General features: G+C 36.8%; 1 protein-coding gene across 2 annotated transcripts in view; it reads left to right on the top strand.

Annotated features, from left to right (window-relative positions):
• The window catches only part of LOC131161612 (uncharacterized), a 77,726-nt gene that overhangs the window by 23,536 nt on the left and 27,218 nt on the right, over window positions 1-26,972 (top strand). Inside the window, exon 4 of one of the 2 annotated variants that reach the window (XM_058117481.1) lies at window positions 19,597-19,691. In XM_058117481.1, coding sequence (XP_057973464.1) covers window positions 19,597-19,691 — 95 coding nt within the window. The remainder of the gene's footprint in view (window positions 1-19,596; window positions 19,692-26,972) is intronic. The other variant, XM_058117482.1, reaches the window with a different exon arrangement.

Below are 26,972 nucleotides of genomic sequence, written 5' to 3'. Positions count from 1 at the left end.
ATTTGGAATGTTCTTGGTCAGTTCTCTATGCAATCCATCGTGAGGCGACACATCAGGTGCTTGAAAAGTATATTAATTGTTTTAGAATCTTATAGCCCTTAGTAGCCGAAATTACTGAACAAGGTGATTTTTGACTAGGTGAAGGGGGTTTAGGCATGCTCATGCTTCTTTCGCATTCCACTATGGTGATTTCCCTTTAGTTGAATTAAGCTTGAATTTAGGCTCGCCCAACCTGGGTTGTGTTAGACTCCTGTCTCACTTGGGCGACCTTTCACTTGGTTGCTAGAGCGGTTAGGCAATTTCCTTAGTTATGGGCCGATCTCTATTACCTAATTGCTTACAAGACCATTATTGCTTGCTCTTCATTTCTTCCCCTTCAATGCTTGTTGTCTAGTATGATCGCAAGATGGATTCTTCGTGATGTGAAGGTTAATTTTCTAGAATTTTCTGTTGGCCAAGTTTTATTTAAGCCTCCTCCTTCTCTTTTTTCGTAGTTTTAGTCTCTATTTTGCACCCATTTGCAAGTTTCTCCTCTCGCTTCCCTAGTAGGTAAGGGATTCTCCTTTCTTCTCAGTATTTCTTGTGGATCCATTTGTGATTACCTTAATGCAGGCTAGGGGTTCTATGGAGGCGTTCTTTGATTCCTTCCTTCAAGAGGAAGAGGTTGTCCCTTCTCCATTGACTGCTTTTTCAAAGGCAACGTTGACGTAGGCGCTCTAGGGATTATTTGTTGGTCTTTGATAGGGTTTCATTTTTTTCTAATGAGGCAAGATTGGAATCTCTTCTCACCAAGTCTGTTGGGATTGAAGCGATGTCCACCAAATTTTCATTGATTAGTGGTGGATTGCCAAACTCCTAACGTTGCTCCCTATGGCTCCTAGGGAGCATAATAGCCACTATGAGATCTTGACTAGAGAAGAGAGATATCTTATTGAATATGCATCTCTAAGATCTAGCCTAGATCAGTGACACAGGGATGTTCAGGAGCTAGCGATGCTAGGTGTAACTATCTTGGGCCTAACTCTGGTGAGGTATTGTTCGTTTTGACTCATTGGCCTCACGGGTTTGTCCTATGAAGGGCGCCTCGCATAGTTGGAGCCTAAACTCTCCTTATAAACCCAATATCTCCCTAGTACACATACGGTGTGGGATCGGTATAGACTCTTTTGCCTGATTTTTGACGTCCTCGTCAGAGCGATCTCCCTAGTACACATCCAATGTAGGATCGTAACAAGCTCTTCCGTCTGATTTTTTATGTCCTCGTCAAAGTGGTTTACACTTGTGTGTAGGATCCACTCACATGATAGTACCCCTAGGGTGGATCTACTCACATGATACCCCTAGGGTGGCTCTGGCACCAAATGTAATGGTCTTGGGCCCAACTCCAATGAGGTATTTTACGCTTTGATCCACTGGCCTCACAGGTTTGTCCTATAAAAGGCTCCTCATATAGTTGGAGTCCAAACCTTCTTATAAACCCAAGATCTCCCTAGTACACATCCGAAGTGGAGCCGTGACACCAAGGGCTGAGGTTAATGTTGTTCGCGCTAAGATGAACTCTTCATTCGTGTTCTTTGCCCAATATTACAATGCTGCATAGGAAAAGACTGCAAAGTGATTGTAGATCCATAATCACCTTGAGATTTTGAGCCCTAATAGTTTTGTGCAAAGATGACAATAGTCGATTATGAGGACTTCGCTTGATGGCTACGAGATCCATCTACACTTGCCTAGATGTTGAGATAATTAAATTAGGTTTCCCTTTTTCCTTTTATCTTGTAACTCTCGGGATAAGTCCCAAGCACTAACCAAATTCGAGGCTATTGTTAAAGAAGTTATTAGCCTTGAATCATTCCCTACCTTAACTAGGTTGTCGTCTTAAGTTTACCTTGTTCTGGAGCGTTACATCTTCATAGGTGAGTGCTTTACCTTGGGCGACCTTTTTACGAATGATTAAATGATTTACGTCGCCTCAAAATAGTCTACCTCATGCCCTGGCAAGGCTAGCTTAGGTGAGGTTGCCCAGTGCCCATGTGATGCTTGTTATCATCAATCTTATCATCATCAATCCATAATCACCATCACTTGAAAAGGTGCTTGTTTTTTGATCAAACATCTTGTTGACATGCTCGCACTGGACCCATTATGGTGCTAATTACTATTATGGTTTAAATAACAGCCGTGGCCATTATGTAACGCTGTTATGTAACGATTTTTTGGATTCCTAATTCTGTTACACATTGCAAAATCGGTGGGAAGAAAAATCACGGCTATAGAGGATGTTATGGATTGTGACCGTTACGTAAAGGCCGCTACGGCCGTTATGTAACTGCTACAATACCGTTATGCCCAAAAAAGTTATTTTATTTTTTAATTTTTCTTTTGTTTCCCCCCTTTCATAAATCATTCTCAATATATTATGAAGCGAGAGGGGGAAAAGATTATAATGAGGATGATAGTGATATAAAATTGGCTATTTTTTTTTTTAAATACTCACAAGAGATGCATTAATTAACAATTTGAAAATACTAGGGGAAAAGATTATAATGAGGATGATAGTGATTCAAAATTTACTATTTTTTTTAATACTCATGAGAGATGCATTAATCAACAATTTGAAAAATACTAACTTGTTAGGAAAATATTTTATTTTGATAATATTAGCAATTTGATACTTGTGTTCTATATTTTTCAACTTCAACCTTCTTTTCTTTTCTAGTTATTGTGTAATTGTGTTATTTGTATGTCTTATGGGTCTAATAGATTAATGGAGTGTATAATGTATTTTATTTTTTTAATTATTTTATTCACATAAGAATTTATCACACATAAAAATAATGAAAAACTATGATTATACAAACACATGTAGTTTTTCTATCAACAATAACTACAACAAAACCAAGTCTTAAGTCCCATTGGGTGGGGTCGGCTATATGAATCATTTTCCGCCAATTTGTGCAATCATGCACCATTTCTTTTGATATATTTAGGGCTATTAAATCCTTACTCACTATCTCCTTCCAAGTTATTTTAGGTCTACCCCTACCCCTTCTATTGCCCCCACAGTAACTATTTCACTCTTCCTCACTGGCGCACTTATGTGGCCTATGTTGCAAGTGTCCATACTATCTGAGTTGTCCCTCCCTTATCTTATCTTCTATAGGAGCTACACCTAACTTACTGCGAATATGTTCATTCCTTAATTTATCTTTCAGTGTTAATACCACTCATCCAACTAAGCATTCTCATTTCTGCAACTTTTACTTTTTGGTTATTCTGTTACTTCGTCCCCCAACATTCTGATCCATATAGCATAGCCGGTCTTATAGCCGTCCTATAAAACTTAAGGATATTTTACGATCACAAAGCACACTTGAAACACTTCTCAATTTTAACTCTATGCATTACGTCATCTTCAATTTCTCCTTCAGCTTGCATAATAGATCCAAGGTATCGAAATCTACAAGTGCTATTTGTTTCTTTATCAAGTTTAACTTTGTCTCCAATATTCCTCCTACTATTATTGAAATTACATTTCATATATTTTGTCTTATTTGTACTTATCCTAAAGCCTCTAGATTCCAAAGCTTCTCTCCATGATTTTAACTCAGCCTCTACTCCGCCCCTAGTTTCATCAATTAATACAATATCATCTGCAAACAACATACACCATGGAACCTCATTTCGAATACTCTTAGTCAGTTGGTCCATCACAAAAGCAAAAGGATAAGGGCTTAAAGCAGATTTGATGTACACCTATGGTGATTGGAAATTCTCTAGTTTCTCCATCTATAGTCCTAACACTAGTCATTACTCCATCATACATATCTTTAATGACATCAGTATACATACTACATATACCTTTTTTTTTTTTTTTTTCCCTAAAACCCACCGTAGAACTTGTCAACGGAACAACAAACAGCAAAGCAAAAGATTTCTTTCCTTACTTTAGCCCACATTTATTTCCTTATATTTCAATTCATTATTTTGTACAGTTAGCATATATTTAGTTTACATGTATAGGGCTTGACAAATTATAGTTTACTTGTATAGGGCTAGAATTATGCTAGATCTTATTTACTTTCCATGTATAGCATTCTTGTAAAGTCTATATATAATATGCAGAACTCAAGGCCAATTCATTCGGCCATTCACAAAATATTTGACATGGTATCAGAGCCAGCTAATTGCTAGGTTTTTTATTTTTCCCTTCGATTTTTTTTGTCTTCTCGGTTTCGTGGCTGTTGTGGTTTTGTTTTATCTTCTGGAATTGTTCTCTGTTCTTTCGGTACTTCTGTGGCTGCGTGGCTGTCGGCACAGCAGGTTTTTGGGTTGCCATTTATTCCTCCAGTTTATGTCTTTGTGATTCTCAGCAAGCAGGCAACAATTTTCTGTTGCTGTTTGTGACTTTCGGCAAGCAGGCACAGCAGGTTTCTGGTTTGTCACTTATTTCTCCATTTTTTCTGTTGCTGTTTGTGACCTTCGGCAAGCAGGCAACAACTTTATGTTGCTGTTTCTTGCACTTTTCTTCTTGGCACAGCAGGTTTTTGGGTTCAAGGTTTAATTTTTAGTGCAGTTTTTTGGTTCAAGATTTAATTTTTTAGTGCAGGGAGGTTGTTCTTGGTTTTTCTTTGTACCTGCGTTTATTTTGGGCTTCTAGATTTTCTAGTGGTCTATTTCTTTCAGCAGAGTCTGTTTTTTTTTTGGCTTCTCGATTTTCTACATTTTTTAGCATGGACTCCGCACCTGTGTATGCCAAGTTTACGGGTAACAATTATTCTACTTGGGCTTTTCAGTTTGAACTTTTCTTAAAGAGAAAAGATCTTTGGGGTCATATTGATGGCACGGATTGTGCACCCAATCTTGATAAATCCAAGGGGTCCGCAACTTGTCCTTCATGGGCTATGCTTGATGCTCAGATTATGTCTTGGCTTCTTGGCTCAGTTGAGCCACATATTGCCCCCAACTTGTGACCTTATCGCACCGCTCAATCCATATGTCGTTATTTAAAAATAGTATATCATCAAGATAACGTTGCCCGTTGTTTTCTGTTAGAGCATGCGATTGTCATGATTCAACATGACAACCGTTCTATCCAAGACTATTATTCAGGGTTTCTGACTCTTTGGAATGAATATTCTGATCTGTTTACTGCAGATGTTCCTATGGCTTCTCTTCCCATTATTCACTATCTTCACGAGACTAGTCGTTGTGATAAGTTTCTTATGAAACTCCGCCCCAAGTATGAATCTGTTCGCTCATCTCTGCTAAATCGCTCTCCTGTTCCTTCTCTAGATGTTTGTTTTGGTGAGTTACTTTGTGAAGAACTACGACTCAGTACTCAAGTTACTCTGGCACAATCTCATGGTTGTTTCGGGTCTGCCCCTATGGTTTATGCTACTCAACAATGAGGGACCGCCTACGCATTCTAGCACCTTGCAGTGTTTTTGCTGCAAAGAATTTGGATATATCATTGCTAATTGTTCTAAGAAATTCTGCTCTTATTTCAAGAAGAAGGGTCACATTATCAAAGAATGTCGTATCCGCTCGCAGAATCGTCTGGCCTAGGCATTCCAGACTTCTGTTAGTGTACCCCCCATAGTGACTTGTGGCCCCTGGCTCTTCTTCAGGCGACTAAAGTGGGGCGCTTGTTTCCACTACTTTTGCCCGTTCCAGCACGTTCTCCAGTTTCTTCTATTATGTCTTTTGCTTGTAATAATGTTTCAGATCTTAGTATGGCGTGACATCGTCGTTTAGGCCATCCCAATACTCAGATCTTATCTAATGTATTGAACTTTGGTTTACTTGGTAATAGAGAACGTTCTTCTTGATCTCTTGTGTGTGCCTCTTGCAAATTTGGTAAAAGCAAAACTCTTCCCTTGCCTTTGCATGCTAGTAGAGTTTCTCAGTGTTTTGACCTTATTTATAGTGATGTTTGGGGACCTTCTCTAGTTAGTTCACATGAAAAATTTAAATACTATTTGACTTTCATTGATGATCATAGCTGATTTACTTGGGTCTACTTTCTTTGCTCTAAATCCGAGATTTTTCGTACTTTCACTGAGTTTTTAGCTTATTTTGACAATCAAATTTCTGCTTCTATTAAGACATTGTGCACAGATTTTGGTGGTGAATATGTGTTTACCGAGTTTCACGCATTTTTGGCTTCTAAAGGCATTATTCATCAACATTCATGTCCTACTACTCCCCAACAAAATGGAGTAGTCGAACGGAAAAATCGTTATCTCCTAGATGTGGTTCGTACTCTCTTGTTGGAATCCTCTGTTCTATCCTTGTTCTGGGTTGAGGCTCGGAAAACTGCTACTTGATTAATTGTTTACCTTCTCAAGTCCTACTCATGGAGTCCCTATTTCCATTTATTTGCTAAGCAACCTAGTTACGATATCCTCCGTACCTTTGGTTGTGTATGTTTTGTTCATTTAACTCCTCATGAGCGACATAAATTATCTGCTCAATCTGTTCGATGTGCATGCTTGGGATACAATATGTGTCAAAAGGGATTTGTTTGCTATGATCCTACATTACATAATACACGCATTTCTAGGAATGTTATTTTCTTTGAAAATCAACATTTCTTTCTTGTGTCCTCTGTACCCTCCTCTACTACTATGATTCTCCCCTTCTTTGAGGAGCAGTTCTTGGATCATCATCCAGTCAGTTCTTGTTTTAAACCAGGTATTGTGTATACGCGGCACTCCCGCCCACAGTCTCTTTCGGTAGCTCATCCAATATCTGATCTTGCCATGCTCTAGATTCAGTCAGTTGCAGTACCTCCAGAGCCTTTGGTACGTTGCTCTTCTTGAGTGTTTGTATCCCCAGATAGGTATGGGTTTCCCTCTTCAAGTTCTGGTAACTCTGTTTCAGCTTTTACTGCTGCATTGTCCAATTTAGATATTATCACTTCCTACTCATATGCTGCCAAGCATGATTGTTGGCGACAAGCTATGTAGGAAGAAATTGCCGCTCTCGAGGCCATTCACAACTGGGACATTGAGACTTGTCCTCCCACCATTGTTCCTCTGGGTTGTAAATGGGTTTACTCAGTCAAGGTCCAATCTGATGGAAGTCTGGATCGTTACAAACTTCGCCTTGTTGCACTTGGGAATAATCAGGAATATGGTGTCAATTATGAAGAGACATTTGCTCTTGTGGCTAAGATGACTACTATTCGTACGATTCTGGCTATTGATGCTTCCAGTGAGTGGCCACTACATCAGATGGATGTCAAGAATGCTTTTCTTCATGGGGATCTTAAAGAGTGTATTTATATGAAGCCACCCCCGAGCTTGTTTCCCTCTCTGACTTCACATGTGTGTAAGCTTCGTCATTCTCTTTATGGTATCAAACAAGCTCTGAGGGTCTGGTTTGATAAATTCTGCACCACTTTATTACAATTTTCATTCAAGTAAAGCAAGTATGACACTTCATTGTTTCTTCGGAAATCAGACATGGGTATTGTTGTTCTTTTGGTTTATGTTGATGATATTGTGATTATTGGTTTTGATTCAGCTTTACTTGCTCAGCTCAAGACTCATCTCTCAGAGTCCTTTCATATTAAAGATCTTGGGTCTCTCACATATTTTCTTGGTCTTGAGGTGAATCGTAGTCCCTTAGGTATTTCACTCAATCAACATAAGTATGCTAGTGACTTGGTGGCCACAATTGGCCTTCAGAAGGGTACTTCTGTTGATACTCCCATGGAATTAAGTGTCAAGCTTCATAAAGAGGAGGGTGATTTACTTGCTGATCCTAGTTTATACCGGAAGTTGGTGGGTAGTCTTGTCTATCTCACTATTATTAGACCAGACATTTCTTTTGCTATACAACAAGTTAGCCAGTTTCTTCAGACTCCTCGTCATCTTCATTTGGCTGCTGTCCGTAGGATCATACTCTATGTTCAGGGCACTTCTGCCCGTGGTTTATTCTTCCTTGCAGGTAATTCTACTCGCCTTGCTGCTTATAGCGATGTTGATTGGGCTGGTTGTGCGGATACACGTCGCTCCATCACTGGTTGGTGTGTGTTCTTAGGTGATGCATTGATCTCTTGGAAGAGTAAGAAGCAACATAGAGTTTATAAGTCATTGACGAAATGTGAATATCGGGCGATGCCTCTTCCTCGTTCTGAAATTATTTGACTTCGGGGCTTGCTTGCTGAGTTAGATTTTTCTGAGACCGATCCTACACCTCTACATGCCGATAATACGAGTGCTATCTAGATCATGGCCAATCCTGTCTATCATGAGCGCACGAAGCATATTGAAGTCGATTGTCACTCTATTTGTGAAGCATTTGAAGCTTGTGTTATCACTCTTCCACGCATTTCCACTGAATTACAAACTGCAGTTATCTTCACCAAGGCTCTCACTTGTCATTGACATTGCTTCCTAAGTAGCAAATTGATGCTTGTTGATCAACTCGCATCAATTTGAGGGGGCTGTCAACGGAACAGCAAATAGCAAAGCAAAAGATTTATTTCCTTACTTCAGCCCACATTTATTTCCCTTATATTTCAATTTATTATTTTGTACAGTTAGCATATATTTAGTTTACATGTATAGGGCTTGACAGATTATAGTTTACTTGTATATGGCTAGAATCATGCTAGACCTTATTTACTTTCCATGTGTAGCATTCTTGTAAAGTCTATATATAATATACAAAACTCAAGGCCAATTCATTTGGCCATTCACAAAATATTTGACAGAATTTCCTTAGGTATCCTATCATATGCTTTCTCTAGGTCAATAAATACCTTATGCAAGTCTTTCTTCTTTTTCCTAAACTTTTACATTAATCTTCTTAAAAGATATATAGCTTCTATGGTAGATCTCTCAGGTATAAAACCAAATTGAGTTTTTGAGACCTTCGTTTCTAACCTTAATCTTTGTTCAACTTCCCTTTCCCATAGTTTCATCGTATGACTCATAAGTTTAATTCCACAATAGTTATTACAATTTTGAATATCTCCTTTATTTTTGTATATAGGTGTTAAAGTGCTTTTCATCCATTCATCTGGCATTTTCTTAGTTTTTATATATAGGGGCTTAAAGCCTTGGGGTGATTCTGGATCTCAAATTGCTTCATCTTTTTCTTTGCATCATCGTAGTATCAAGCTAATAAGTGAGGATGAAGAGTTCATCCTAGCGCAAACAACATTAACCCTTAACTTCCAACCTTGCCAACTTGTGAACATCTTTATGTGGCTAATCGTTGACTTGATAATACTAGTCTCGAAGGAATTCCATACTAGATTTTAGAGATGCATCTTCGATGAGATATCTCTCTTCTTTAGCTAGGATCTTGCAATAGTTATTATTCTCCTTAGGACCCACATAGAGGGATGTCATGAGTTTGGCGATCCACATGTTAATAGAAATTTAGGACATTTCTTGAATCCTTACAACCTTAGTGAGATTCCATTGTCGCTTCATCAGATAGATTCGAAATTCCATGAGAGAGTTATAAGGATAATCCTTGGAGTTCTAGCGCTGTCGTTGCCTTTGAAAAAGCAGCTAATGGCAAGGAGACAACCTCTTCCTCTTGGAAGAGGGAATTAAAGACTGCCTCCATGGAACCCCTAGCTTGCATGTAGGCAATTTTGAATGGATCCACAAAAAAAGGTTGAGAAGCAGGAAGAATTGCTTACCTATTGAGGAAGCAAGAGGTGGAGCTTGAGAATGGGAGCAAAACGGAGACTAAAGCTATGAAAAGAGAGAAGGAGGCTTAAATAGAACACCGCAAAATGTAAAATCCTAGAAATTTAACCTTTGCATCATGAAGAATAGTTGTGCGATCATACTGGACAATAGGCAGTAAAAGGAAAGGAATGAAGACCATGCGACAGTGGTCAAGTGATCGGGTGACAAGGAGTGGCCCGTCACTTGGGAGATCACCGAGCTGCTTAGAAACTAATCGAAAGGTCACCCAAATCATCCCATAAGTTGTGTGAGACTAAATTCAAGTTTGTTAGACTAAAGGGAAATCCTCGTAATGGGGTGCGAAAGAGTCTAAGTTTGCCTAAACCCCCTTCATCTAGGCAAATATCACCTTGTTCAATAGCTTAGGCTATGGATGGGATTCTGAAGTGATTAATATACCTTTCAAGTGCGTGATTTGTCGTCTCATGGTGTATTACATTGAAAATTGACCAATAACATTCCAAATAAGGATTGCACAAAAAGGAAGGATATAAATATTTTTGATCTACCAAAACTTTGGTCGTGATTCACAACTGTTCATTTATACGTGTTATAAGAAATTAAATGGGGTAGTCATGAGCTGCATTGTTTGTGCCATCTTTGTGCATTCCTTGGGATATGGTGACAACAAGGTCTTAAATTTCGATTTCGACTCAAATTTCAAAGCTCCAAAAGTACATAAATTTCGATGAAAATTTCGATTTCGATGTCAATTTCAATTTCAATTTGAAAAAATAACGGAAATTAGTAGTAAAGCATGGAATTCTTTGTGAAACTTTAGAAATGGTTAACAAACATAATAATATAAGTTTTAGGACTAATATATTACAAATTAAATACATCTATGTTTTTGTATGAGGTGGAAAAGTTGTAAAATAGTATGTGTATCAAAATTATTTGTAAGATAATATACATTACATAAATCATTTTAATATTATTTATTATACAAATAATGATAATTTAGACATGAATGGTTAAATAAAATGTTACCGTAAGTTTATTTTTTCATATAATTTCAAAATCGCTTGTAATAATCTTTTGTTTCGATAAAATAAATAAAATAAATTAAGATAGAAATTTCACTTCACTCCTAAATTTCTCATTTGAATTATGACGAAATTGCATCGTATAGTTAAAATTTCGATAAATTTTGCTAAAGAGGATTCGTTGAGATTTCGATGGAAATTATGCAATACGGAGATTGATTGCCATTTTGATTTTGAGGGTGACGAAAATAAAAAATTTCGCCAAAAATTTCAACAATTTCGTGGAAATTTAAGATCATGGGTGACAATCACCTGGCTATGGCAGTTGACTGGGCATGTGGCAAGTAAGGCGAATTACTTATTGTGATGCCGCCTTAAAAATTGTAAAGGAGGTCGCGTAGGCAAGGAGCAAGGTAGTCTCCTAGCTTACAAGACTCGATTATCGCTCTGTCATTTAAGTGGTCATCTAGGTGATATAGGTCGCCCAATCATGGCTGCCTAGTCACTTAGGACGAACATCATCTAGTCTCTAGGCGACGAGGCAAATGATCATTGGGCATAACATGAGAGTCAATGATAATAATTGGACCTTTAATGCTTAGAAACGGTCCCAATTTATGATTAGGTTTTTACTGCTTTGAATTTTTTATTTGTAACATTAGAATTCATAGTAGCTATGCTTTGGGCACAATTTGGGATCAATTGTAACTCCAAGTTTAATTTGGGGAGGGTATAAATATGTGTTTAGTTTCAGTTGTAAAGGACTAACAACTTAACCAAATTTAACATGCCAATACAATAGTCTAATGCTGGAACAGGCGCCAATGCCTTTTTTTCCTTCCTTGCTCTCTCCCTCTCTTCTTCGCTTTTGTTACCTCACACTCATCTCCCTTGAATTTATCCTTTCTTTATTTTCCCCTCTTCTAATCTGATTCTTTTCACCTCCCCCATATTCTCCCTTATGTTACTATTTCTACAACTTCTATGGTTCTCTCCTACTCCTTATTTCATGTGACATCCTTGTGAAATAGGGTAATCATCCATACACCTCTGACAGGGGCTGGCATAGCAAGTCTATTTTGCCCATCTCATCATCATCAATCCACAACCACTATCTCTTCAAAGGTGCTTGATTTTTTATCAAACATCTTTTTATGTTCATGTAAGTTGGGATCTTATTCTCTTTATCTTAGGAGTGATGGATTATAAAGAAAAATTCTGATGCATTAGAAAGCACGTATGTATCCAAGCTTCTCAATTTTTATTAGTGGCAGCTAAATAGGCTTCTTCTAATCTTTGAGGGGGCTGAGATAAGGAATTCATCTTTCTCCTTTATTCATCCTTATCATGGAAATTTTTGTAGGCTTTGGTGGTTGGTATCTTGTTAGTCCTCAAAAGTGGAGGTCGGGGTAGCGAAATGATAGCGTCTCTTTTTTTTTTTTTTTTCTTTTTTTTTCTTTTTTTTTTCTTTTTTTTCCCTGGATGACATTATTATTCTTGCCGGGTGGAAATAGCCCAAAACCTTAATATTTGATGTATTCTCTTATCATTTGAAGTTATTTTTGGTCTCATGGTGAATTTAAAATTTAAATAAGAGTGAGTTGATTCAAGTTGGGGTGGGGTGGTGGTGGGTTCTTGGTGGAGATTTAGGGTGTGGTGGGGAAGTACATTTGACTTGGGGCTGCAACTCTGTTAAATTGAATAAAAAAATCCTTATGGATTCCCATTATGAAATGGCTTGTGGGATGGAGTGTAGGTATGACTTACTAGTTCACTTCGTGTTCCTTTTTCCTATCCCTTGTTCAATGGCTTGAAGGTTGATGGGCATCCAGAGAAGATCCCTTTGTGCTAATGTGGAAGAGGGTTTCAAGTACCACCTTGTTAACGGGAAATTGTTAAAGATTCCATTAGCCAAGAAAGTTGCTGGTTAAAAATCTTATCTCTTCAAATGTTAGTCCCCTGAGGGTTTTGGAGCTGATTCCCTTACTAGGTGTGGTGTTTTAGAGTGGCCTTTGGTCTATTTAGGAGTTACTTCCGATGGCATGTTAGCCTTTTTGATCCAGTGGTGTCTAGGGCAGCTAAGTGGCTGGGTGGGTGGAATGGCCTTTGTTTTCTTTAGGTGGTAGAAATTGCTTTTATTTGGACCAGCCCTTCCACTATCCTGCAGTATTTGTTTTTTTCCTTGCTTTTTAGGATTCCAGTAAGGGTAGCTCATAAGATAGAAAGGATTATGAGGGATTTTGTTTCGTCAGGTGTAGGAGAGAGGAGAGATCATTTGGTTAGGTGGGAGATGGTGTACTCTCTAGTTTTAAAGGAGGAGGACTGGGTCTTGGTAATTTGCTGTCTAAAAACACTTCCCTGTTGGCTAAATGGTTTTGGAGGTTTCCCTTGGAAGTGACATCTCTTTGGCACATAGTAATAAAAAGCAAATATGGCTTATAAAACAATGGGTGGGATGCTAGTTGGGTTGTTAGAAACTCTTGTGGAAGCCCTTGGAGATTTATTTCTCAGGTTTATACTTCTTTTCTTCCTCTAACAAAATTTCGTTGGAAAAGACAATCATATTAGGTTTTGGGAAGATGTTTGGGCTTTGTTTTTGTTTTTTTTGTTTTTGTTTTGTTTTGTTTTTTTTTGTCTGAGGGGGGCATTATCTTCTTGCTTTGCTTGGTTCTGTTGCCTCATTGCCGCTCATCCTATCATAATGGAGTGGTTTTCTCTCTTGAGAGGGACTCCTTTTCTTGGGGTTTTCACCTTAGAAGGGATTTAAATGATACAAAGGTGGAGGAGCTTCTTTACTTATTTTACTGGAGGGTTGTCATATCTTCAGTAATAGTGATGGCTGAGTTCGGTTTGTGGTTTCTTCGGGGGATTATTCTTGTAATTCTCTCTTTTCTCATCTTGTTAAGATTAATGTGATCTTTCCCCTCTATCGGGGTGCTTGGGAGGCTAAAGTTCATTCTAAGAAAGGCTTTTGTTTGGCTGGTGGTCCTATAGAGTTTAACACCAACAATATGCTGCAGAGTAGGAGGTCTTCTAAAGCTTTGTTACTGTTTATATTTCTAGTGTGTGGGAATAGTTAAGAGGATGTGGCTGACTTGTTTATTCGTTGTTCTTTTCGTTGGAATATGTGGATTTTTTTTTTGGGTGTTTGAAGAATTATGGGTCTGTCCAAGTTCAGTGGAAGATATGTTGACTGTTTCTTTTGCTGGCTTTGAGAAAGGTAAGGACGCTAAAATTCTGTGAAGACATGCTCTTGTGGCTTTGTTGTGGGGAATTTGGCTGGAAAGAAATGTTAGAATTTTTAAATGAAAGACTGTCAATGGGATCAATACTAGGCTTCTCTTTGGGCTTGTAGTGCAGGCTGTTTTAAGAGTTGCTGTTTTGAAGGTATCGTCGAAGACTGGAATGCTTTATTAAGATGATGTGGTTTTTTGATGATTTGTTTTCTGTTTGAGGACAACTCATTCTTCTTTTTATTTTCTTCTTCCTCTGCTTTTCAATATATTTTATTTTATATCCCCAAAAAAAAGCACTTCTCATCATTCAAACCAATTATGGGCCTGATAGCAGTGGGTGCATAACCAAGGAAAGCAGAAACCATATGCGTCCATTGGGATGGGGATATCATAATGGATTAGAAGGGGTGGGGAAGATGGTTTCTTCTAACAGGATTCATTGTTGGCAATGGAGAGAAGGTTCATATTTGGAAAATAGGTGGTGCGGGGCGCAACCGTCTGTGTCTGTCCTCCATATGTTTTCTTCATGGTTTCAGATAAACAAGCTTTAGTCTTCTCTTATTATAACACTTTGGATAATGTAACTTTTTGGAATGTGAATTTGAATAGGATGGCGCAAGATTGGAAGGTGGAACTCTTCTTTAGCTTCATTGATCTGATTTATGATTTGGACCTTGGAGTTCAAAGGGAAGATGGAATGAACTGGATGTTGGACAGCGGATGCAGATGCACTTATTATAAAAAGATCCTTAGGGCTGTGGGTGATGGGGACTGCTGCAGTTCCCCTGGAGAGTTATATGAAAACCATTGGTCCAATCAAAGTTGCTTTTCTTGCATGGGAAGCAGCCTGAGAAAGAGGTTTAACTTTTGAGAACCTGCAGAAAGGAAGAGCTTGCTGTTAGGTGCATGTTGTGTAAGGAAGAGTTGGAAACTGTGCCGCACTTATTCCCTCACTGCAGGTGGACGAGGAAGCTCTGGGGGTGGCTTGAGCATGAGGGGTAGCAGGGTTTTTCAAACTGATACAATTTTTCAAGGAACTTTGGGCCTGGTGATGTTAGACAGCATGGAATTGTCAGGAATAGAGATAAATAAGGGTGGGTGGGTGGGCGGGCGGGCGAGCGCGGGAGGAGGGGGGGGGGTGGGGGAGGAGATTTTTGAAGGTATAGAGCTAGCTAGTAGGAGCTTTACAGATATATGTATCGGTTGTTTATATTATTGGTAGTGTGACAGGTGAAGTTGTCAAAAGGTATTATTTGTTTTGTTGACTTTTTGGGTTGTCAAATGGGTTCACATCCCTTAGTGCCTTTTTGAATATATTATTCTGTAATTTATATTTGCGTGTAACTGTGTATATGTTATCCACTTATCCTGGTGCAGGTAATGCCTAAGATTTTCTCCTTATTTTCTCTTTATTTTTTATCGAGTGGTTATAATGTTGCCTTGTAGCCAAACGAGGGTGAAAAGGAAAACAACTCACAGAAGGCCGTCAATTGCCTAAATGCGTTTGCCCCCTTGTTGCTTTGTTTTGTTTTGTATTTAAAATATTTTTAACCTTTTAAAGCTTAGAAAGCATATTTTTAATATTAGGTCACACTTTTAAAAAATGAAGAATGAAATTGAAAATTGAGATTAATCTGATTGAAGGTACAAGAAACATTTCATAGCTTGTTATTATGCGATGTTCTTTGGAAAGTCCTTGGAGATGCATTTCTCGTATCTATCCCTTATTCACTCCTGACATTAATTTTGTGGTGGGGAGGGGTTCTTGGATTTATCTTTGGGAAGATCCATGGTTGGGGAATGATGTTTTATCTACATCTTATCCTTGTCTCTTTTGATTGAGTTTAGGGCAGGATAGTATGATTTCTTTCTTTTTGGTTGACTTGGTTAGCCCACTAGTTTCTTGTAACTTTCATTTCAGAACATCCCTAAATGGTAGAGAGTTGATGAACTCTCCTTATTGTTGTCATTATTGAATAATTGTCATCTTTCTTCAGGTAGGGATTCTCGGTCTTGGGATTGGATCATTTGGAGGTTTATATTTGTATATCTTTCTGAGTTTTTGACCTGCTCAAACTCTTGTTTTTTCTATTCTCATGTATTTGGAAGGCCAAAGCTCCCCTAATGATTAAGGCCATCATTTGGCTCACTGTGCTTAATAGAATCAATACTAATAATCTGTTGCAAATCAGGTATCTCCTGATGTTTGTGTGCTTTTTTACTTGAATTCTGAGTCGGCATCTCATTTGTTCTTACATTGTGATTTTGCTTGGAGCATATAGAATAAATTATTTGGTACGTTGGGAGAAGCTTGTGTTTGTCCAGTGTTGGTGGAAGGAATGTTGACTATTTTTTTTTTTTAAGGGTTTTTTGGAAGGAGGATAGGGATGCTCTTTGGGAATGTGGAATATTTGCAGTGCTGTGGGGTTTATGGTTGGGGCTCAATGCGCAGATTTTTCAGGAAAAAATTAAATAGGCAGTTGGTTTGGGGTTTTGGATGCTTTAGGAGTGAGCTTTTCAGATTGGAAGAATTTTTTGCTTTGATACTTCAATGTATTTTTTGGTGCTTTTAGTTTCTTTTCTCTGTATTATTCCAGAATTTTGATGGGAGATGTCTCATTCTTCTCTTTGTAAATTCTTCTCTTTCTGATGAAATCTCTTCTTCTGCTATAAAAAAAAAAAAAAAATTTATAGCTTGTTATGCTGTGTATGTTTTGTTATACGATTCCTTAGTTTCTATTGCATTTATACTTATACAAATTGCCTTAGTACTCGAAAGAGTAGTAAAAAAAAAGAACTTTAAATTGAATTTTTTTAAAAAAATCAAAATATAGTAAAATAAAATTTTGGCCTCATTAATGGGGATCCTTTATGTGGGGGGGGGGGGGGGGGTTGGCAGGAAGCAATCGTAGGATCGAATTGAGGATTCTACTGAGCATACAAAATCAGTATAAAATGTATCCATTTGTTATGTTTTCTTATTTTTTAGATAAGAAAAGAAATTTCATTGAGAGGGGAAAGAAATATGAGCTGACTGAGGACAAGATCCTCCAAACTAAAAATGAAAATGTAATGAAAAATAAAGAAGGAACGGAGACAACTTATTCACGAAGCCCTTCTTCAGACACTTTCCATCATAATTTATCCAGCACTTTAAATTATCTAGTTTTGTCCTACCTTTTTTCTTCCTGCTCTTACTGCCATCTGATCTAACTTTGTTCCCTCCAAGAGTGGACAGTCTCAGGCCCACTCTTCCAGAAGAAATTGTGCTGCAACATCCATTTCTCTCACCTCTTCCTCTTGTGAAATGGTAGTTGCTAAAATACCATACTCATTGAGATCATCTTGATCATTTTATGCTTCAATATTTTTCATTCTTCTGAAAAGATACATGTTTGAAATTGATTGTAGGGGTTTCCACAAGAGAGATGTCATCTAGAAAAGTTTGAAGAGTAAGTTGCAACCATAATGTTTGCAAGATTCGTCCAATGAGAAGAAGTGCAATTGGAGTAGGTCAAATAGTAGAGCCTTGTACAACTAAGAGAGCAAGGACCAAATTCTTGCATTCCTAATTCAATTGCCGACCTTTTAAACACAATCAGTTAACACACTGCTATTTAACAAGAATACCTAAAGTCAAAGAAATAACTTTTTAGCAAATACAAAATCAAGCTATCGAAGCTGGCTCTTCGACACTACTGTCATCATTTTTAATTCACGAATTGCTCCATCAATGTCATTGAGATCATCAATGGCTTCATTATGCCTCATAATCATCACCATTACCAATATTATCATCAAATGTGGTATTGCACTAATTTCTATCCCAACCATATCATTAATATTTGGAGCTCTTATTGAACAAAATGCCCTAAAATGAATTATTAAGTTCATAATTTTGTTAAATTTATTATCTACAAAAAAAATAATTTTGTTAGCTTTAAATAAGCAAAACTAAATTCTAGGTTGCCTTTTTCCTATACAAGTTTTACAGGACAGATACCAAATCCATGGTTCAAGCTTTTAGAAAAAAGCGAAAAACATGAATTTTCGTAGGATCCTAAGATCCTACTAGAATCTTTCTGATCCTATGCAATCCTACAAATTTGTGGTTTTATGTTGGCTTTGAATCGAATTGGCAAAGTGTTACATCACTATTTTAAAAAGCTCATGTGTATTGCATGAATCCTGCTGCCTGTGGCTTAAAAATCGGGATAAAATGGAATGTTTATGTATATATTGATTGAAATTTACCAGAAATTAATTAAAATATTAGTATGGTGGATTCTAGGGTTAAAACACGAGTTTACTAATCTGAAAATTGAATTCATGGACTCAATATCTGCAGGCTATTGCTAAAGTTAAGGCACAAGTTGCACTAAGGCGAAATGGGCAACTATGGCCTTGGTACAGTAACTACAGTTGCTAGGTGCAAGTGTGTGCGCAAGGAAAATGATGTGCTCAGTCATTAAATACGAGAATATAAATTGCTTGTTGAATAAATATTTAATTTGTAAATAAATTATTATTATTATTATTATTATTATCTATAGGAATGGTGCTTGTGGACATTGTGATAAGCCCTAGTATGACAAAATCAATGACGCCAGTGCATAATGCTTAGAATTATTTTATTGGTTTAGAGTGTAATTGGATGTTTTATGGTTTTAAATAAAGTTCTTTTCTTGATTTAACTTAATTTCATTGTTTTATGGTTCTAAATACTGTTCTTTTCTTTATTTGACTTAATTTCATTGTTTTCTTTTTTTCAAGTGCTTAGAATTTTTTTATCAAGTTTATGTTCATTACAAGGTTGACAGGATTGACCAAATCTTGAACCTGTCTAAGTTTGAGAATCTTTTATATTGGACCAAATTTTAACCAAGACCTTAGGAATCTTTTTAATGAATAATATTTGCCAGATTTTGGATCTCTAATAATTTTTAGTCTAGATTTATTTTATTTTATTTTTATTAAGCTTTATTTTGTTGGATGCATTCAAACCTGAAATTTAGGGGGGGGGGGGGGAGAGCAAAACAATCTTGAAAATTTTCAATTTTCTTCATGAAGTGGAGTATTAAATTTTTATTCTTCTGAAATTTATTTGAAGTATTTTTTATTGAATTTAATTGGTTGCATTTCTCTATTTAGTTGTAACATCTTAAGTGGATGGAAAGGAAATGATATAATGACAGTTACTTGAATTGTTCATAGTACTGCAAACAGTATCTGTAAGTTGCTGGTTTTTTCAGAGTAAAATATGCACCAGGTGCCCCTTTTTTGTGTTTGGAACCTGGTCCAGGGATGCACGTTGGTTTCCTAGTTATGCACCTTTGCCTGAGGCTACCAAAGGTGCATGACTTGGCACCTGGGTGCAGCTTGTGTCTTGGTGCACATCAAACAGGCTCTTGACAACTTTTCCTGTTACAGAACAATTGCCACAGCTTCAGACATTGCGTCATGAATGTTACTTGGACTGCTATCAATTTTTTTTTCTTTTTCTAATGATCAAATATAAGAGACAAAGTAGTCTAATGCTTCAAAAAGAATTGCTATTGCAAATATTATGATTGTGATTAGAAGTTCCGGTGATAATTTCCTCTTTTTTTTTTTTTTCCCCTCCATTGCATTGTTGTTCACTAATTCTATATGTAGTTCTTTTGCAGGAAAAGAAGTTGCTCGACTTACCAAAGTTGTTAGATATATGTGCTATATATGGACATGAAAATCAAGATTTGACAAGGTCACTGGTAGGCATTTATGTGTCTATATTGGTTTATTTATTAGCTCTCATTGTTGTTTTCCACACATCCACTTTATTCTTTAATGTTAACTGTAAATATCTAATAATTTGGTACAATATTTTTATATCGTAAGAACAATGGTCCTGTAATTGGAATGCAAGAACTATGCTTGGTTCTTAGCTTTGCTTCACAAAGTAAACTTTCTTCTAACTCTTGACCTTCTTCCATAATGAGGAAAAACATTATATATATTTTAATAGAGTTGAGGACAAAGGATTGGATGGTTTTTGATGTAGAAGAAAATCAGATAAAATAGCCATGCAAGACAAATTTGGAGTGATAGTAAGAATGCTTTGTTTAGAATTTATGTATGCCTAAAGGTGTTGATTTGCTCCAATTTATATTGTTGGATAAATATTTTGAACTAGCTGGTCATTTGCAACTATATCCATTGCCAACTTTGGACCTAGTAGAAGAGCTATAACCTATAAGCTATGGTTTATAGGCTTTCCCCATTCTGATGGTATTGAGAAGCTGTTTAAATTGAATTTTATGGACCCGTGCAAGTGGATAAAAAGCATTCTACTGAAGGTCAAGATAGCCCCATTGATGAACTGAGTTTAAGTCTGTTGAGGGATGAAAATTATAACTTCTTTTATTTTTCTTCAAGATGAAGTGGATGAGAATACACACGCATCTTCTCAAAATAGATACCGTTGCCAAGTCTCCAAAAAGCTTTCTTGTTTTTCTAAATTTATATTTTGCTCATGTACATATTTATCTTGTGCTTATATTTTAACATTGGGAAATAGAATATGGAACAAGGAATTCTAAAACAAGTTTCTGGGAATATAACTTCTGGCTTTGTTTTGTGAGGAAAATGTTTTTTTGAACTTGTGTTGTGACAGATATTAGTTATTGAAGCATCACAAGAGGTTGGGTAGAGAGAGCACTTCCAATATTTTGGCATTATTTCAAGACCCTTGGATCACACTCTGAGTTGTTCTAGAGCAAATAGGGTGGTTTTCCACTATTTTATGCATGGGTCATACAGTCTTTCTCTTAAGAATCACATCCTCATGATGTCTTCTCAATGCAACTCAACAAACACCTCAGTACTTATGGTTGACTGCTTGAATCCAAATCCAAATTTCTGCACATAAAGGCATAATAATCTCTTAAAATATGAATAAACTAGTTTGCTTTTGGTTTTACCCTTGTTTGTTTGAGACCCGTTAACATGGGCAATGCTATCTTTCATCACAGCTGCAGCTCTTAGCCTTTTTTTTGCTCATCAATAGCTATCTCAACTTACTTCAACATCTCATTCTAAATAGGTTACCTTTGCCTTCTCAACTTACATGCTCATCTTTTAACATCCATGGTTTGTTATGCTCATCGTGTGAACATGTCAGTACTTCATTGCAGAACATTTTGTGCCATAAATAGTGCCCACTCATTTATCATTTTATTTTCATAGTTCTTTATTTATAGCAACAATACTCCATGTGGTGCTCCACCATTTTACTCTTTTCAATCTTGTTTGAGTCTCCTCCTCAGATATAATTGAACATATTTACAAAAATAAATCATTGTGCCTTTCTCTTATTAGTCATTTTTTTTTCACATATATTGCACATGACACTATTGGTTGAAAAGTGAGTAATATTATATGAGATTGAGGTCATTATATTTTTATTTTAAAATACTGAGTGGCAAACTAAATGTACACAATTTAATCTTTTTTTTTTTTAATTAGGAAGTATTTAAATTCAATGGAATTGATGCGTAGCATGTATGATTTCGTAATACCACATAAGATCACTACCATATTGAAAGTATTATTTTGAGTGACAATCCTAGGTTGGTGGGCTTTTGGACCAATGGTGGAGACTGGAGAGGGAGTCTAGGAGTTGAGATGAGTGGAAAGATGCGTTATTTTCATTAGGGGTTCTTGTTACACTTATCAGTTAGTATCCCTTTGTATTACATGTCTATCTTTAGGATTGTGTTGGATATAGCTAGTAAGCTGGAGAAAATTATGAGAGATTTTCTTTGGTCTAGGGTTGCGGGGGGGAAAGGGATAATTTGGCTTGTTGGGAAGTGGTGTGTAGGTCTACAATGAAGGTGGGTTTCGGTATTGGAATGTTGGTGGAAAGCCCGTGGAGGTCTATGTATCAGATTTACCCCATTTCCATTCCTTATATAAGTTTGTTCTAGGTGAGGGTTCTTGAAATCATTTTTTCAAAGACATCTAGGTGGGTAATGCTACTTTGTTCATTTCTTTTCTTTGTCTTTATTGCTCGACTTTGGGGCATAGTGCTGTTATTTATTCTCTTTGGTCCTATGCATTCTTGGGATTTCCACTTTCACGGATCTTTTAATTATAAGGAGGTAGATGAGCTTTCTTCTTTGTTGATGTTGGAAATAGTCATCTTTCCTTGAAGCAGAAAGTCGTTCTTGCTCGTTGAGTTCTTTGGGGGTTTATTGCTGCAAATCTTTTTTTTTTGAGACCTTATTTCTAATGCTAATTTCTCCTTTCCGCTCTATAAAATAATTTGGAAAGCTAAATCCAAGGGGGCTTTTGGTTCGCAGCATAAAAGATATTCCCATGGAATAACACTTCCAGGAATTGGATGCCTGCCTGATGGGAATACTTTTGTTTGGTTCGTGTGTTAAATTTGAAGGAATGTACTATAAGTTTCATCATGGGAATCCTGACACGCATTTAAGAAGATACCATTATACTCTTGACATCTGTATAACCAATAAATGAAGGATTTATATTTTCAACCCTAAAAGCTACTGAAAATATAAAAATGGCGCCCTAGGCCACAAGGCTCTGCTTTGCCAGGGTAGGGAGAGGGTCGTCATAGCACACATACACAATCTTACCCCTACTTTTATGTAGAGAGGCTGCTTCCTTGGAGTTGAACCCATAACCAACTAGTCACTAAGGAGCAACCTTACCATTGATTCAAGGCCTATCCTCAAAACCTACTGAGAATATGTACTTGTTAAAATCATGTCATAAAATTTTCAACAAGCATAACAAATTTCAACATTTAAATAATCCAATGAACCAAAATAATTAAGGGAAATATGGTGTCTAAATATTAACCATTATATTTGCTAGAAGGAAATGTGTTGTTTTAGTAATTAGGTTGTGTGAGTGGGGATCGTTTTTGTCCTTTAATCTTTTCTATTCTTATTAATACATAAGAGGGCAGTCCTAGTGTTTGATATATGTATTAAAAAAATGGAAGAGAATGGGTAGCATAAATCAATGCAAGAGAACTAGGTGGTGGAACCTAAAGGGAGAAAAAGTAGAAAAATATAATAAAATTTAAAAATAAAATGATCGAAAGGGTGATTGGACTATAGGGAATGGTGTAGTTGCAAACATACTTTGGTGTAGGATAGGCAAAAGAGATTTTAGGTGAATCTAAGAAAGATTCTCGACAAGTGAAGAAAGTTTGGGATGAGATCAAGATGTCCAAAAAGTTGTAAAGACAAAAGGAATTTGGTGTAAAACATGGCAAAAATATAGAACATGGAAAACTTCAAAGAGTAAAGAGGCAAGAAAAAATGCAAAAAGAGGTTGTTAGTGAAGCTAAAAACAGAACATATAATAATTTATGTGTTAGATTAGATGCAAAAAAAGGGGAAAGTAGCATATTTAAAGTTGCTAGAGCTAGAGAAGAAAGAGCAAGGGCCTAGGTAATTTAAAACATATAAAAATTCAGGATGATAATGTCTTGGTTAAAGAAAACATTAAAAAAAAGGTGAAATTACTTTAATAAGATATTTGATGAAAACCAAGTAGAAGGTTTATATTATGATGACAAATGAGGAAAAAACTAAAAAAATTGATATTTATTCACAAAATTAGAGTTGATGAAATTGGCATTCAAAAAATGAAAAATGGAAAGGCTATAGGACTAGATGACATTCCAATTGAAGTTTGGAAATGCCTAGGTGATAAAGGAATTATATGGTTAGCTAATTTATTTAACAAAGTTATAAAAACTAATAAAATGCCATGAGTGGAGGAAAAAAGCTTTAACACTAATATACAAAAGTAAAGGAGATATTCAAAACTATAATAATTATTGTGGAACTAAACTTGTAAGTCATACAATGAAATGTTGGGAAAGCGTAATGTTGAACAAAGACTACAGTTAGAAATGAGGGTCTCAAAAAATCAAATTGGTTGGTTTTATGCCTAGGAGATTGGCTATGGAAGTTATATATCTTTTAAGAAGATTAATGAAAAAGTTTAGGGAAATGAAGAGGGAAATGCATCTGGTTTTTATAGACTTAGAGAAAGCCCATGACAGAGTACCTAGGGAAGTTATATGGTGGGTTTTTTAAAGTATATGCAGTAGGTATACTAATGTCATTAAGGATATGTATAATATAGTAATGACTAGTGTTAGACTATGGGTAAAGAGTTTAGGGAACTTTCAATCATAATAGGTGTACATCAAGGATTTGCTTTGATCTCTTATCCTTTTGCATTGGTGATGGATGAACTTACTAAGAATATCCAAAATGTGTATGTTTTTTGAAGATGACATTGTCTTGATTGATGAAACTAAGAATCATAGTAGTCAAAGGTGCAAGGTGCACTGAGGCGCAGAGGGTACTTGGAGCTGAGGCGCGAGGCCCAAGGCAAAGGCGCGTGCCTCACGAAGGTGAGGCGCACAATAATTAAATTGTGTACAATGCCTATTTGGTGGGTAATTGATATAAAAACACATCAATAGTTATATCAGAATTTAAAATGCCAAAATATTCAATAGTAATTATGACAATTCAGTACCAAGTTCCAGGTGAGACAAACATAGTTCAACATAAGTAATTACACATGCAAGATTACAAGCTTCAAATTAGAAATGAAATAAAATTGCCAGGCTGAAGGCCCAAAAGCATCTTCAATATCAAAATAAAAGAGTACAATAAAACAGCAGCTAAATTCAGTAAAAAATGTTATATATTAATATATTTCAGAAAAAAAATATTTAGTTTGTATACTGCATTTCCAAACAAATTACAAAACAGCAGCAAAATTCAGTAAAAAAATGTTATATATTAATTATAAAGTTTAAAATTGCATTAAACTACATAATTAATTACACATTATATAATATTAACTTTGAGGCTTAATGCAAGTTAATACTATAAGAAGAAGCAGCCGGCAGGAGGCAGCAGAACTGAAGAACTGAAAAAGAAGAAGCAGCAGAAGAACTGAAAAACAAAAAAGAACTGAAGAAGAAGAAGAAGAACTGAAAAAGAAGCAGAACAAGAACTGAAGAAGAAGAATAATAAGAAGATGATGAAGGGCTCCTGCTGGTTTGAAGGCTTGAAGACGAAGAGCTCCTGCTGGTTCGAAGGGTCAAAGACGAAAGCCTTGTGCTGGTTCGAACTTTGAATGGTCGAAGACGAAGGGCTCCTGCTGGTTTCATACTGATTCGAAGGATTGATTGGTCAAAAAAAACTTCTCCTGCTGGTTTTGTGCTGCTTTAAGGGTCGAAGAAGAAGGGCTAGGGCTGGTGCAAGTCAAACTGTCAAAGGCTGGATTGCTGGAAGTGGGCTGGGGCTGGTTCTGGCTACGTTTTATTTCTTAACAGCTTCAAAATTTTCAAGGCACAATTCACTGCGCCTAGAGAATCAGTGTGCGCCTACCTGTGCCTCTTGAAGGGCACCTCGCCTGAAGAAGAATGAGGCGCTAGCTTGGTTGCCTCACTGCACCTTGCGCCTGAGGTGCAATTTTAACTACTATGTTAAGAATGGAGTAGAATCTAAGTTAGAAATAGAATTACATAGGGAAGCATTAGAATCTGTAGGTTTAGTGTAAATAGAAATAAAATAGAGTATATGAAATGTAATGGTAGGAGGAATATTGGGAAAAATATTAAACTTAATGGTCAAGAAACTATTATCACTCCTAGATTTCGCTACCTAGGATCTATCATGCAAGTTGAAGGAGAAATTGAAAAAGATGTTATACATAGAATTAAAGAAGAGCAAGTAAAATGGAGAAATTGAAGAAGTGCTTTGAGTTGTTGTGTGACTGTAGAAGATAAGGAACATTTCATATGGTTTTCGCATTTGCAACATAGGCCAAATTGTGCATCAATGAGGAGTGGGGTAGCTACTCTCAGTGGTAATAGAGGGGATAGAGGTAGACTTTAAATAACTTGGAACAAGAGGGTAAAGATTTAATAGCTCTTAACTTATCGGAGGAAATTGCTCATGATTGTTTAAATTGGCGAAAAGGGACTCGTGTAGTCAACAACTAGTGGGACTTAAGGCTTGGTTTTTGTTGTTTGTTTGTTTGTTTGTTGTTGTTGTTTATAAAAGGGCAGGCCTGGAGCTGTACATAAGGCTCCAGGAAAATTGCCAAGCCTTTTCTTCTTCTCTTCCTCTCTTTTCCTCTCCCTTGTTTATCCTTAAAGTAGAGATTTTTTTTTCCTGGTTTGAGAATCTTTTTGAGTTTCTTATCCTTCTCCTGTCAGCAGTCAGCCACTCTCGTGGGTGTTGTGTAGCTCCTGGTGATTCACTCATGTAAAGACGGCACCCTACTGACTCACAGACTGCTATTGCTGTTCTGATGTTCCGTTGACTGTAGTCCAGTGGTGAACCTGTTATGATGCTGTAATTGCTGTTTCCATGCCATGCCTGCTTATGCTTCTAGCTGCTGCTAGCTTGGTTGTGTAGTCAATGCAGTGTTGTTTAAGTGTTTGTGGTGCTTAGTTGTGGTCTGGCCTGTTCTGTTTGGTCAAAGTGTGGTCTCCTCTGCTTTGTTTGCTAAAAGCCAACTTTGATAAGATGAGTGAGAGTATTTATGTGTATGAGTCCTCCTAGGATACTGTAACATCAGTTCTGTGATTTTAGCTTCCTGTTGAAGTCCTGGAACTTTTAAGATTCGAAGTGCTCTGTGCCTCTGTGTGAGTGCTGTCCTGTGCCTGTGTGCACTTCTTTTGTTTTGCAAAGCTTCTGTGTTATTCATTCTTGATATTGGAGTATGCTGATTGTAGTGTATGGGGGTGCTTTTGATGGCTCTACGAAGAGAACTTCACCAAATATTGTTAATGTATAAATCACAGCCATCAAATTGGTTGGTCCTCCAACTACCGATGCAATGCATATGTACATTAACGTGAAAGGTAAGTCCAAGTATTTGTTGCATTCTTCTCCATCTCCGGATTCCAAGTACTAATGAAGATTGGGTGAAAGAGAATGACATATTTTTTGTGTGGTTGTGGAATAGCATGGATCCAT

The sequence above is a fragment of the Malania oleifera genome, chromosome 8 (genome assembly GCF_029873635.1).
Source record: "Malania oleifera isolate guangnan ecotype guangnan chromosome 8, ASM2987363v1, whole genome shotgun sequence".
NCBI lineage: Eukaryota > Viridiplantae > Streptophyta > Magnoliopsida > Santalales > Ximeniaceae > Malania > Malania oleifera.
Note: the sequence above shows the minus strand (reverse complement) of the source record. Positions and strands in the feature narration are given on the sequence as shown.